We start from the raw sequence: 13,804 nt of genomic DNA, 5'->3' as shown, positions 1-13,804 counted from the left end.
TCACTATGAAAGAAGTGTGATATGTTTTTCATAATGTTTAGTAAATACGAATTTATAACTTTCTTCTTAAAAGTGTATATGTTGTAAAATTTGGAAAATACAGAAAAGCACAAAGAAAAACAAGTTATAAATTCATCTATTCAGTGATAACCACTGATAATTTAGTTTCCATCTCTAGTTTTCTTTCTTTTTTTTAAAAAATATTTTATTTATTTATTTTACACAGAGAGAGAGAGATCACAACTAGGCAGAGAGGCAGGCAGAGAGAGAGAGAGTGTAGCAGGCTCCCTGCGGGGCAGAGAGCCCGATGTGGGGCTCAATCCCAGGACCCCGAGACCATGACCCGAGCCGAAGGCAGCGGCTTAACCCACTGAGCCACCCAGGCGCCCCTCCATCTCTAGTTTTCTTAATATACATATTTTCTTCATCTTAAATATTTGGAATGCTAGTGGTTATAGCATTTTTAATTTATTTATGTGGTGAATATTTTCCCATAACACTAAATAGTTTTGATAACAAAATTGTTCATGTTCATTTTAAAATCATGACGCATGCTTAAGAGTTATATGAGGTACTCATGTGAGGTACTCATATAACTCTTAAGCATGCGTCATGATTTTAAAATTTATTTAATAAAATTCCTACTGCTGGACCCTCAGGCTATTTCCAAATTTTCATACTTAGCAAAAACGTACTATCTTAAAAATTTTGAATAATCATCTTTATTTCCTTAAGACAGATTTTTTTGAGGTAAGGTGTTGAATTAAAGGATGTATATGTTTCTAAAAATGAATTTTTAAAGTTTGTACCAACTTAACATGTCTCTCAGAAGTTCCAGGACACTGATTATTTTTAAGAAGTTTTGGAAAGGGGTTTTGTTAATAATGTTCCTTTCTTTGGTTACTGATGAGATTGCTTTTTTTTTTTTTCCACAAGTGTTTTTGGCTCTTTTTCTTGTAAGTATCTTGACCATTTTGGTTGACTCCTATGGATGTGTAAGAGCCTTTGGTATGTTAAGAATATTAACCATTTCTCATATGAAAATACTTTTTTTGTGTGTTTATTTTTGTTAATTTATGGTGCTTTGTGACTTTTACGAGTTTAGACTAATTCTTAGTCAAGTGTATGGATTTTTCGTTTCAAGTTTCTTCTACTTTTATACTTGAGAAGTATTTTCCCATCTCCAAATTAAATACTTAGTAGATTTTCTTCTTCCAGTGACTTCACTATTTTCATGTATTTAAAAAAAATGTATCATTTCCCAGTGGCTTACAGTGCCCATTTTTATGTGGATTTGACTTTGTTTTTAGAAGTTGTGTTCTGTTCATCTACTTCTTAAAAATTAAGTGTACTACCTTTATGGAGTAGCTAAGACCCCTTTAATAGCATTTCTCAAATCCCTTCTATGATATTTTATCCAGATGAAAAGTATGATACTTTTAACAAGAATAAAAGACATCCTTTACAGATTTTAATTGAAAAGCCTTGAAATTCCACCTCAGAATATGGCATGTCTTTCTATTTATTGAGTTTTTTCTACATATATGTAGTGTGTAACTACATTATTGCAGATTTGCACTAAGAAAATAGGGCTACTGGGTGTGTGGGTGGCTTAGTCAGTTGAGTGTCCTCCTTTGGCTCAGGTCATGATCGGAGTGTCCTGGGTTCAAGTCCTGCATTGGGCTCCTTGCACAGTGGGGAGTCTGCTTCTCCCTCTCTGCCCCTCTCTCTGCTCATGCTCACACACATGCTCTCTCTCAAAAATAAATAAATTCTTTAAAAAAAATAGAAAACAAAACAGGGTTACTTTGTGACTGGTTTTCTTTTTTGTTGGTGGTAGGAGGGGATCAGGCTCCCTGCTGAGCAGAGAGCCCAATGTGTGGGGCTCGATCCCAGGACCCCAAGATCATGACCTGAGCTGAAGGTGGAGGCTTAACCCACTGAGTCACCTAGGCACCCCTACTTTGTGACTGTTTTAAGGCTGGAATATTTTCTTTTACATGTCTTACATCTGGATCAACTAAGGATATGTTAAATCCATAGATCAAGAAAACTGGTACCTGAATCCATTGCCATTTAGCTACACCGAACTAAGTGGAATGTAATTAGGCTCTCCTTAGCAAAAAACCAAATAGCTTGATGTTTGCTTTTGCTGATAGAATAGGATATTACATGTATAATTTGAGGTTTTAAGATTTTTAGAAACCCTACTTTTCTGAATAGACAGACACCCGTGGCATCTTTTTCATCATGTAATTTCATTATTATACCTGCTTGGCTTCAGACCTGTTTCTCTTCGCTAATAAGAAATTGTGGCCGTACCTAAGAACTGAGGCAGGATGGTGTTTGTTCTTTAACTGCTATTTATTGGTGCCCATCCCAGATACCAAAAGCAGCCTCAGAAGATGTTCAGCCTGAAAGGCAAAAACAGAAATCTAAACTCGATGTGTTTATCCTTGTGTACGTTTATCCAGTATATGATTCAACTGTGTGGTTAAATGCATTCAGTCATGTGCATTTCCAGTTTGGGGCACATGAAGTTGTTTTTCAAATACTTCCTTCTTCCAAACACAGGTGAAATAAATTGTATCATGTCCTTTTTGCCAAAATGGACAAGCAGTCTTTATAAATGGCCATATACATCTGTGAAATACAACAAAATATAAATGTACCCCTTGGCAGATACCTGTCTGTGAAACATTTGAAATGATTCCTTCGTTGTGGAACACCCAGTCTTACATGGGAATAGAAGCTCTGCTTCATCTGACGTGTTAGCACTTTTCTTGACATAAGGCTGCTGGATTTTCCCCTCATAAGGAATGTTTGTTCTCCCTCTTATACCCAAAAGATTCCATTTTTTTTAAAAGATTTTTTTTAATCTTTTAAATTTTTTAAAAGATTTTTTAAAAGACTTTTTTTAAAGATTCCATTTTATTCATGAGAGAGAGAGAGAGTGTGCACACATGTGCTCGCAAGAACAAGCACAAGCAGGGGGAGGGGCAGAGGAAGGAGGAGCAGGTTCCTCAGCCAGCAGGGAGCCCAACGAGGGGCTCCATCCCAGAACCCTAGGATCAGGGCCTGAGCCAAAGGGCAAGCATGTAACCACTTGAGCCACCAGGTGCCCGTACCCAGCAGAGTTTAGAATATGAAATAGACATCTCCGACAGGGAGTTGGTATTGGTTCTCCGTAGTCATTCCTCTGTGATCCCAGGTACTACTGTCTGCAATGAGCTCCTTGGCTGGACTGTGAATTTTTTTTTTTTTTTTAAGATTTTATTTGTTTGACAGCACAAGCATGGAGAGCAGCAGGCAGATGGAGAGGGAGAAGCAGACCTCCTGCTGAGCAGGGAGCCTGAAGCAGGGCTCGATCACCCCAGGATCATGACCCAAGCTGAAGGCAGATAATTAACTGACTGAGCCACCCAGGTGCTCCTGTACGGGGAACTTCTGAGAATGTCTGGGATTGGTTTCTGTCACAGCATTTCCCAAAGTGTGTTCTGGTGGGATCCCAGTCCTCTGAACCTGTCCTAGGGGAATAAGTTTGGAGATGGCGCGTTGCATTTTGCTCCTTCCAGGGATTTACAATGCAAGGCCCTGAAGTTTGGCCCTAAGGAAACCTCTTTACCTTTCTTTATCCTATTAGTTCTTGTTTTTTAACAATGAAGCCCATTTTATTTTATTTTAAGATTTATTTATTCATTTGAGAAACTGAGTGTATGCAGGGGAAGAGAAGGAAGGAGAAAGAGAGAAGCTGACTCCGCACGGAGCGCAGAGTCCTACTCGAGGTTAGGATCTCAGGACCCTATTAAGATTATGACCTGAGCCCTACTAAAGAATTGGATGCTTAGTTGACTGTGCCAGCCAGGTAGCCTTGGAAGCCCATTTAAAAAACAAAACAGAAAAAAAAAAAACAAACTATAAGAAAACTTGTATTTTAGAGTGCAGGTCTCCAATGATGCCTACTTTCTACCTAGACCCCTCTAAAATAAGTTGGTTTTTGTTTATTTAATGAGGAATTATAATAGTTTGAATGAGCAAGCTAAATTTTGCTATTGTTTTCCTCCCTTTGGAGACAGCACTCTGTGACATGTGCACTTCCTGGCTAAGTGAAGGGTTTTAATGTGGGTGTCCTGAAGTAAAAAAATCTTGAAAGTTCTTGGCCCCAGTCCCCCAGCCCAGGCAGAATTCCCAGGAACTGTTCTACAGATACCCCCTCTGAAGGGTGACAGTATCTCATAATTTCTCTATTTGAAACAAAACAAAGCAAAAACTATCCCTAAGTCATTGTTACGTTCTCGGGGTTGGTCTCCCTCTGAATTCCCCCTGGTAGTCTGAGTAGTCTTAGCCTGGGTAAGTAGAACAGTAAGTATCTTCCCTAAATCGTTTGATACTAAAGAGCATTGGTCTTTCAGTTTTCCCTTTGCCTGCTCAGTACTCAGGGCTCTTGTAACCTTCTATCATGCTAAGTTTCTGGGTGGGTTTACTCTCCTGGCTGCATTTTTTGGGCATTGGTTCTCTGGTTGATTTTCAGCTCTCTTAAAATGAGTGCCCCAGTCAAACACAGGGTTCCTGATGGGGTCGGGCCGCTACGGGGTACAGCGGAGATACTAGCTTTTACTGTGTTGGGGTTACGTTTCTTTGAATATTTATACAGACTAGTACTATATAAGTTTTCTTTAAAAGGTCACATCCCAATTTTGGCTAAGTTAAACTCTCAGATCACTTGCTCTCAGACTTTTTATTAGCCACTGCCAAGTCAGGTCTTTCTCTCTATTCTGGACTTGATTTTGTTTAATCTAAATGAAGGACTTTATGTTCATTTGTCCTTGTTATCCCTGTTAAATTTAATTTTGCTGATTTGGGCCCATTAGGTTATGATGCTGACATTTGTCCTGTGAGATTTCCATGATCCAGGCTTTGTAGTTTCTCCAAAGTCATTCTTGTGTCTAAATCAAAGTCATTGATAAATATGTTCACCCACCAGGGGCAGCATGCCACCCTGCCAAGGGCCTCCTCCAAGGGATTCATCTATTAATCAACTACAGAAACTGTTTTTTAAACAGCTGCCAAGGAACCCTAATAGACATACCATCCAGCTGCTGTTTCATTATTTTCTTCATAGAGGCTGTTTTCTGACACTCTCAGATGCTCTCTTGAAATTCATGAGCTATGCTAATTACAGTGCCCTGATCTCCTGCCCACAAACCTGTGCAGATGCTGAAATAGCTTACATGACCTTAACTTGGCTTGATTTATATCTCCCTCCTTCTCACTACCCCCTCTCTTTCCTCCTCCTTCCCCCCTCCTTTTTTTGTTCACAGGCTTTCCTTGTTGTAATCCATCCTAGAATTTGCCAATAATTGGAAGTAGCTTTATTGACCCATTGTTTCTAAAAATTTCCTTGCCTTTTTTTGAAGACTGGAATATTTAATTAACTTTTAATGATTTAGCGTCTTCATTTTCCATGATGTTTCTAAAATAACGGACTCTACCTTGAAGAGTATATTAAAGTTCCTTAGAATTTAACTGTGTGACATGTGTGGGCCTGGAGGTTTCAGTTTATTTTACGGCACTTACACAGACATTCCTGAACTACTCTTCCCTTTTTATGTCGATCGGAGTGTTTGCCTCCCTTGGAAAAGGCAGGCATGCTTTGATCTCCATATTATATCATTCTTGTGAAACAGTGGATCCCTTCATTGTTTGCACTTTGTAGCAAAAGTTCTTCGTGTCGCCTGTAAGAGTTCGAGGAGTCTCATCTGCCGGCCTTCCTGGCAGTAGCATTCCGTTTCCTCCTTAGTCATATGATTTACCCTGTAGTTTTGGACACTTGTGAGCTTGAGCCCATCACAGAACACTCCTGTAGTGGCCCTAATTTGTAACCTATCCTCTTCTTTGCCAGGATTGTTAGAAATTACATAGTGAAAATTACTGTTTGTTTGTTTGTTTGTTTTTTAAGAATCCCATTTTCAGAAGAGCTTCTGATCTGAACTCTTTGTAATATGCTCTCTTTAAAGTCTAGGCTACATGGGCACCTATGCCCAGCATTGCTTATTCTTTAACCTCTTGAAGTAATACAGCGATTTTCTTCTGAAGTTCTTCACACTTCTACTTCCCAAGTGGTTCTTCCCTGTTAATTAGAGGGGGGCCCAGAATATTAATTCTCCATGTTGTTTTCCAGAAAGGAGCATTGACCTGGTATGATGGTGTGACTGTGGGGTCTCAGATGCTCCTTCCCCAGCAAAGAGGGAAGCAGACCTCTGAGTCACCCCGGGCCCGTTCCCTCTTCCTCCATTGCTACTTCCGATTACCTCCGTGCAGCTTTAGAATCTCTTCTAGGAAAACTTGGTTCCTCTCTCTGTCTGCCGTCTTGTTTGTGACATGATAATTTTTTATTCATTTTAAAGAAAATTCTTAAATAAAATATTCAGTAAAATTTTTCAGCATCTTAGCTAATTTTTAATAGCATTTTATTTTTTATTTTTAATAGCATTTTAATCTATCTATCTATCTTGTCTGTTTATTTATTTAGAGATAGAGCACAAGCTGGGGGTTGCTGAGGGACAGAGAGAGCCCAGCTTGATCTCATGACCCTGAGATCATGACCTAAGCTGAAATCAAGTCTGATGTTTAACCAGCTAAGTCACCCAGGTGCCCCAGCATCTCAGCTAGTTAAGACCATTACTGGAGATTAAAGTTTATGTAACAAACTCAAAGTGCTCCTATATAGAATAAAAGCTTGTATCTTTGAAATTTTATTTAAAATTTACACCATGCATACATTTGTTACACTGGCTTTTTTTTTTTAACTTTTTTTTTTTTTTAAGATTTTATTTATTTATTTGACAGACAGAGATCGTAAGCAGGCAGAGAGGCAGGCAGAGAGAGAGGAGGGAGCAGGCTTCTGGCTGAGCAGAGAGCCCGATGCGGGGCTCAATCCCAGCACCCTGGGATCATGACCTGAGCCGAAGGCAGAGGCTTTAACCCACAGAGCCACCCAGGCGCCCCTGTTACGCTGGCTTTTAAAGAAATGGGACATTTTGATACCTAGTATGTATTGAATCAGTGCAGGAAATACTGGCTGTGTTGCATGATTTTTAACTTCTTTTTGAAATATGAAATTGTCTTCTGCTTAAATAAAAGATTTCAGACACAAATAATGAAATCCTCTAAAGTCTACATATAGGCAGAGCAGAAAACTTTGGAAATTATTGAGAAACGTACGTTGTTATACAGCTGTAGTTAGATATATGTAGGGACCTGTGGCCTGGGTGCCCAAGACCACCCCGAGGTCTGATGATTTGCAGGAGTTGCAGGAGCGAGCGTGCAGCCCTGCTCACCTCGTGGCTACTACTTATTACAACAAAAAAAGATACAAAGCAAAATTAGCAAAGGGGAAACTGGACTGAGCGAAGTCTGGAGGGAACCAGGTCCCAGTTTCCCAGTCCTCTCCAAGCGGAGTCACACAGGAGATGCTCCATTCCTCCCGCAGCAGATGGTGACAGCACTGTGAAGTCTGGGTAGTGGGAAAGCGTCTCAGGGACTCCATGCCCGGGAATGTAACTGGCTCATAGAGGCAGCCTCCGCCAGACACATCCCCAGATGCCAGCCTCCCGGCATGACCCGCCTTCCTCATGCAGCGCTGTGACCCGTTCCGATCAGTTCTGGGAATGGGGGAGCCCTCCCCAAATCCAGGCTGCCAGCTGCCAGCCAGGGCCCAACTTGCGCTGGGACTTCCTAAAGACAGCCATTGCAGGCCGCCGTGTTCCCCTTTTCTGCGCTGTGTTCCCCTACGGGCGCTCTCCCAGGAAAGGAAAAGGAAGGAAAGAGATGAACGGAGGGGGTCGAAGTGCAATTTTCAAGTCGTGTCCAGATCTCTGGCTAACCGGGCTTAGTTTATTCATGTAGATCAAATGATCAGTTCTGAAATTCAGAAGTACAGAAGTAAAAATGATTGCCCTTCAATATATTTCTTAATTAATGTAAAATTCATAGATGAGAAAGGTTTTATTCATACTTTTTGCAGGGAGCCAGGTCTGCCCTGGGAGAAGCCACCTACTTTGCAAGCAGTTTTTGCACATAAAGCAGCCCCTTGGCGTTTGTGAACTTCACATTCAGCCATCTATGAGGGACCCTAGAGCCCACGAGGCTCCAGTCTGTGGTTTTTCTGAGATGTAAATGTGAGTCAAGCCCCACAGCCTCTGCAGGGGTCGTCACTGGGCTGCCCAGAGAACCTGCCGCCCAGCCCAACCTCCTCGTTTCCATGCTACTTATTCTTGCAAAATTCACCTCGTAGTGCTGCCGAAGCGAGTACAGTATTATAAGAATGTGGCCAGAAAACAGAACATTGGGATAGACGAAAGGGTAGGATTTGACAGTCTGCCAGACCCACAGCATCCTAACCCCATATGCAGACAAGAAGCCGGGGTTCAGACACGGCCTTCAGGGAGTGTCCCTCCAATGCACGTGTTCCTTTATCACGTGAGCAGACAAGTGCGAAGTGACGGCTGATTGACGGAGGCAGGCGCAGGAGCGGGACCTCGGGGGGCAAGCTGGAGGCACGCGGCCATGAGACTCCAGGGGTTCTTTACACAGTTACTTCATTTGTTTTTACTTCACCAGGTTAGGGTTAGCATCCCTTGATATAGATTTGGGTCTGAAAGTCAAAATATTCTAGGGTTATAGGTGATTTTTCTCAGGGATTCTAGTGAACTTTCTGCAGGAGGACAGCAGTGCCCAGGCTGTAGTTAAAACAGCTCCACTGCTGGGTATTTACCCCCCAAAATACTAATTCAGAGGGGGTACAAGCACCCTGTGTGCTGCAGCATTATTTACAACAGCCAAGACACAGAAAGTGCCCAAGTGTCCATCAATGGATGGATGGATAACAAAGATGTGGTGTGTATGTATATATATATGTGTGTACACACTTGCACACACACACACACACACACACACACAGGAATATTACTCAGCCTTAAAGAAGAATGGAATCTGCCACTTGAAACGACATAGATCAAGCTAGAGAATAGAACACTAACTGAGGTCAGTCAATAAAGACAAATGCCGTATGATTTCACTCATGTGGCACTTAAGAAACAAAACAAGTAAAGGAAGAAGAGGGAGAGCCAAACCAAGAAACAGCCTCTTAACTATAGAGAACAAACTGGTGGTTACCAGAGGGGAGGTGAGTGGGGGATGGGGATTAAGGAGTGCACTTCTGATGAGCACTGGGTGTTGAACGGAATTGTAGAATCACTATGTTGTACACCTGAAACTAACAGGACACTGTATATTAACTACCCTGGAATTAAAATTTAAAAAATTTTTTTTAAAATAGCTCTACTGCCCCTGCATGAGGTTTGCATCAGTTGTGAGAGTCTCTAACATATATGCAGTTCTTTCTTGTTCTATGACTCTTTATTTTAAAATATAAATTATTTTGTTCATCTTCAGGTTAGTTAAGAGAACACTCTTGTACCTGGTGTTTCTTTCATTAGTATATTAAAGGAGCTGATACTAGCATGAGGTGTTTCAAAGAACTCTGTCAAGTAAAAAAGGACCTTCCTCACTGACTCTCGTGCTATTTGGTTTTAATGACTGCTCCTCACCCGCCAACTATTTGCAAATATAAAACTTAGCTTGCCTCAGATTTTTACCAGAACATAGCCTCTCTAACTGATGTATAAGGGCCATCTTTTGGGAGATACAGAGGCCTTATTGCCTTTTTTCCCCCTCCACAGCTAGCATGTATCGGCTGAATTTCTTCTTCTTCGTGAGACAGGGGACATGGAGAATGCTCAGCATTAGGATAATAACCTATACAAAAATTCTTTCTTTTTTTTATTTTTTAAAGATTTTATTTGTTTGACTGAGAGAGCCAGAAAGCACAAGCGGAGGGAATGGCAGAGGGCAAGGGAGAAACAAGCTCTGCTCTGAGCAGGGAGCCCAATAACGGGGCTTGATCCCCGGCCTCCGGATCATGACCTGAGCCAAAGGCAGATGCTTAACCATCTGAGCCACTCAGGTGCCCCCCTACACAAAATTACTTACTGCCGACTTTCAGCTGTTTTCCTACCACTTGACTTTTGCCACTGCCTTTCCTCGTTGGCAGATACTTAACTGCTGTCTGGTTAAGGTTCGTTTTTATTAAATAACCACTCGACAGTTATCACTGAAGTGTAATTTATATACTTATTCTCAAGGTTCATTTTCTTTTAAAGAAACCATAGTATTAGACACAAATGCCAAGATTTTTGTCAGCATTTACCTTTATTCAGATGTAATTCACAAAGGGATTAGTAGAAAATCAAAGTGATTTTTAATTTTATGAAGATACTGGTTGCTTAAGACCTCGTATTTAATCTAGGTAGGCATCTGCTAACTACAGTATCCCTTATTTATTTGGTGGATATGGATGAAAGCAAATTATTGTAAAATAAAGATATCTAAAAGGCATTTCTTCATAGAATAAACTTAAAATTAGTCGCTAGAGTTCATGTCTTTTTCACTAGAGAATTCAAATTGTAGGAGTGTTGCTCTGAAAAAAATCCTGTATTATGTTCTTTTATTCAAGCTGTTATTTTCTCATCTTATCTCATGTTACATGTTAATATACTGGTGAGTTATTATTACTGAGATAATACACAGAGCACTGTGCTTATTGTAGTACTCTTTTTCTTCCTCTTTAAGACTCAATGATGAAGCACGGCGGCTCATTGCTGAATTGGGAAGTACATCTATTACTAATCTTGGTTTTAGAGACAACTGGGTCTTCTGTGGTGGGAAAGGTATCAAGACCAAAAGCCCCTTTGAACAGGTTAGTATCTTAGACTTTCATAATTAATGGACAAAAGTAAATTGTGTGAAACTGTACAGTGAATATTCCTATCCTAGTTATTTGAAACTTAAAGCAGCCATTAAATATGTTTGTGTATTTTTCATAAGCTCATCAGTTATTTAAAATAATCATGGCATATTTTAAATCAAAACTAAAAAATAGGCCTAGTCTTCATGGAGTATTTTTTCCTGTATGACTGTGCATTGGCATATGATTGCTTTTATCATGCGCTGTTTAGGAAGTGTTCGTTATTAAAGATTTTAATCAAGCTTTTGGTAGTATAATCAGTTAAGTTTAGAAATACTTTAGAACTTAGTAGACTATAAACTTTACCTTTTGGCTACCAAATGATCCTTCCAAAAAGTCCTGCACTGTTTTGTTCTTTCAGCTGGCTGGTGTTTGATGGTCTCCCTGGCCGCTGGCGTTGCTCATTTACTCTCTTGAACAGTAATTTGCAGGAACTCATCATTGATATGAATGTTACTGAAACAAGTACACTACAGTATGTTGTGGTAGAGAAGCAGTTCATAAAGGTGGTTTGGTTTTTTTTAACTGTGTACTTTTATTGTACCCCAACAGCACATAAAGAACAATAAGGACACAAACAAATATGAAGGATGGCCCGAAGTTGTCGAGATGGAAGGCTGCATCCCCCAGAAGCAAGACTAATGCAGAGGAAACTGAAGGAAACGCACTTTGCCAGTTAATGGCCGCGCTGTGACTGAGGAGCGATGTGTAAATACTGCGGGAGCATGCAGCCGTCTGGCGTGCGCATGAGCATTTATCTCTTTGGATATCGGGATTATTTATTGCTAACGTAAATAGACGCCTCTGTAAATAGTCATCGTAATGAGCAAATCACTGAACCATTTCGAAGCACATTTCTCTGATAGTAGTATGGTGTTAGACTGCTACGGTAGTGACATCTTTTAATTCTAAAAGCATACCCCGTGGATAACTGAACAGATTATGAAAAATATATTGGTATAATACTGGTTGCTGTGAAAACCTATTATGGAATAATATGGATTTTAGGGAGGAGACTTTGTTTTCGTGTGTGTGTGTGTGTGTGTGTGTGTTTATTGTATACACACACCCATATTCAAGTATATATATATATGTATATATATATGTTGCCTTTTAACGATAGTATCTTTTAAATTCCAAAGATACTTGGCTAGTTGTGTGTGTAATGTTACTTTATAGTCTGATCTCCAGTGTACCTTTTTTCTTCGTTTTTCTCTTCTCCTCCCAAAAAATCCTAGAAATAAAATGATAACGAAAACCTATATCAGATATGTGAAAAGCACAACAGAATTTTTTTTTTCATGTACACAGTAAAAAAGGAAGTGTGTAAATGTAGGTGGTATTCAGGACTGTAGCTTTCTGGGTTTTGTGTTAGCAGTATGAATGACTGGATCTCACAGAAGCTGCTTAGAGCGAGGCTGGGGGTGGCAGCCCCGTGGAGCCAGGGACGTGGGCCACCGCCCTTCTGCACCCTAACCTGGGGCTTCAGGACAGCCGCAGCTGTGTTTAGAGCAATGCTGTCGTGTGTTTCCTTATGGTTATCAGCACCGACCAAGTGGATTGGAAAGAGGCATGCTTTAATGTCACCATTATTTTGATGGTAAACCAAGAAATATAATTCTGTATCTAACTTCATAATAGCAATTTTTGCCTGAAGATATAATGACATATTTAGAGAAGTCTTAATTACTATGTGGACTGATAACATTTAAAAAAATAATTTTATTTGAGTCCAGATGATTTCTACATAAAATTTTATTCACTTGAGATGTTCACTAAATGACTCAAGTTTCTTTGTTTTGGTTTTGGTTTTGTGTTAGGGCATTAAATACCTAGAGTGTATGAAGTATCTTAAACCAGAACATAAACTAATCCTCAAACTACTCACAGTAGAAGGCGGCACTTAAATTTTGAATCGAAATTTTAGATGATTTGTATAAAAAAACCAAAGGCAGTATTTTTGTTTTGCTGTCAACCAACTTGGAAGCTATTCAGCTGTTTCTTAAATATTAATGAACTTTGGGGTACTGGTTCTTCTCTCAAACTGAATGTAATTCAAGAATAAATGCACCTTACACATTTAAAGAATTTTTGTAAACTTTTCAGATCTCTGGTGCTTATATGCTAAGTCACATTCAGCATGTGTATTTTGACATTTAAAATGCTTCCCTAGATTCTGTAAATTAAAAGAATAGCTATTTTCCAGATCCAGGTATGGTGAAATAAATGTTTTTTGCATTTTTTTTAAATAATGAAAATGCTCTCGGTTTTTGCATTATGAATTGTTTTGTATTGTGTGTCACAGTAATATGCTTCCGGAACTTCCCATTAATGTTGGTCACGCATTTATCATACTGTTTCACATGGAAACTGAAGACAGTCCTGGGGCTACACACACTAATATCCTCAGGTTCTATCTTGATATGTGTAAACTTTAAGTATCCAGATGGCAAGACATCCCTTTTAAGGTAAAAACTATAAAACGATAGATTTGCGAAGCTGTACTAACTGTCAGAAGGAGGGACCGAGATGGATTCTGTGGCGGCTTTGGTGCAGTTTGCTTTTGTTTCAGTTCTTTCTTGTACAGGTTGTGCCAACTTTGGAAGCAATAATTTTACTACATTTCATGTTCAGATATCTTTTAAAAGTCCACATTATAAATGAAACAATGTTCCTTTCATGTTAAGAAATTTCTTTATTAAAATCAGAAATTTTGGCATTGACATTTTGGTGTACTAACTGGCATATAAGGACTTTTGGATGGATATTTTTTATTTATAATCACACTTTTTTCTGGAACAAGTGTATCATAGTATGCCTATTAAAATTAAGCTAAGACAGTAGGAAAATAAGTGGTATTTGGAAATTAAAGAGAAATTGAGCCAGAGTCTTTATATTCCTGACTTTAATTTGATTAAAGTAAAATTTATCACGGTC

General features: G+C 39.5%; 1 protein-coding gene across 3 annotated transcripts in view; it reads left to right on the top strand.

Annotated features, from left to right (window-relative positions):
* The window catches only part of FAM3C (FAM3 metabolism regulating signaling molecule C), a 189,728-nt gene extending 175,924 nt beyond the window's left edge, over positions 1–13,804 (top strand). For all 3 annotated transcript variants that reach the window (XM_059171689.1, XM_059171688.1, XM_059171690.1), the window contains exons 9-10: positions 10,693–10,819; positions 11,420–13,804. In XM_059171689.1, coding sequence (XP_059027672.1) covers positions 10,693–10,819; positions 11,420–11,509 — 217 coding nt within the window. In that variant the 3' untranslated portion in view covers positions 11,510–13,804. The remainder of the gene's footprint in view (positions 1–10,692; positions 10,820–11,419) is intronic.

Source organism: Mustela lutreola, chromosome 4, assembly GCF_030435805.1.
Source record: "Mustela lutreola isolate mMusLut2 chromosome 4, mMusLut2.pri, whole genome shotgun sequence".
NCBI classification, from domain to species: domain Eukaryota; kingdom Metazoa; phylum Chordata; class Mammalia; order Carnivora; family Mustelidae; genus Mustela; species Mustela lutreola.
This window is presented reverse-complemented; position numbering and strand designations above follow the sequence as displayed.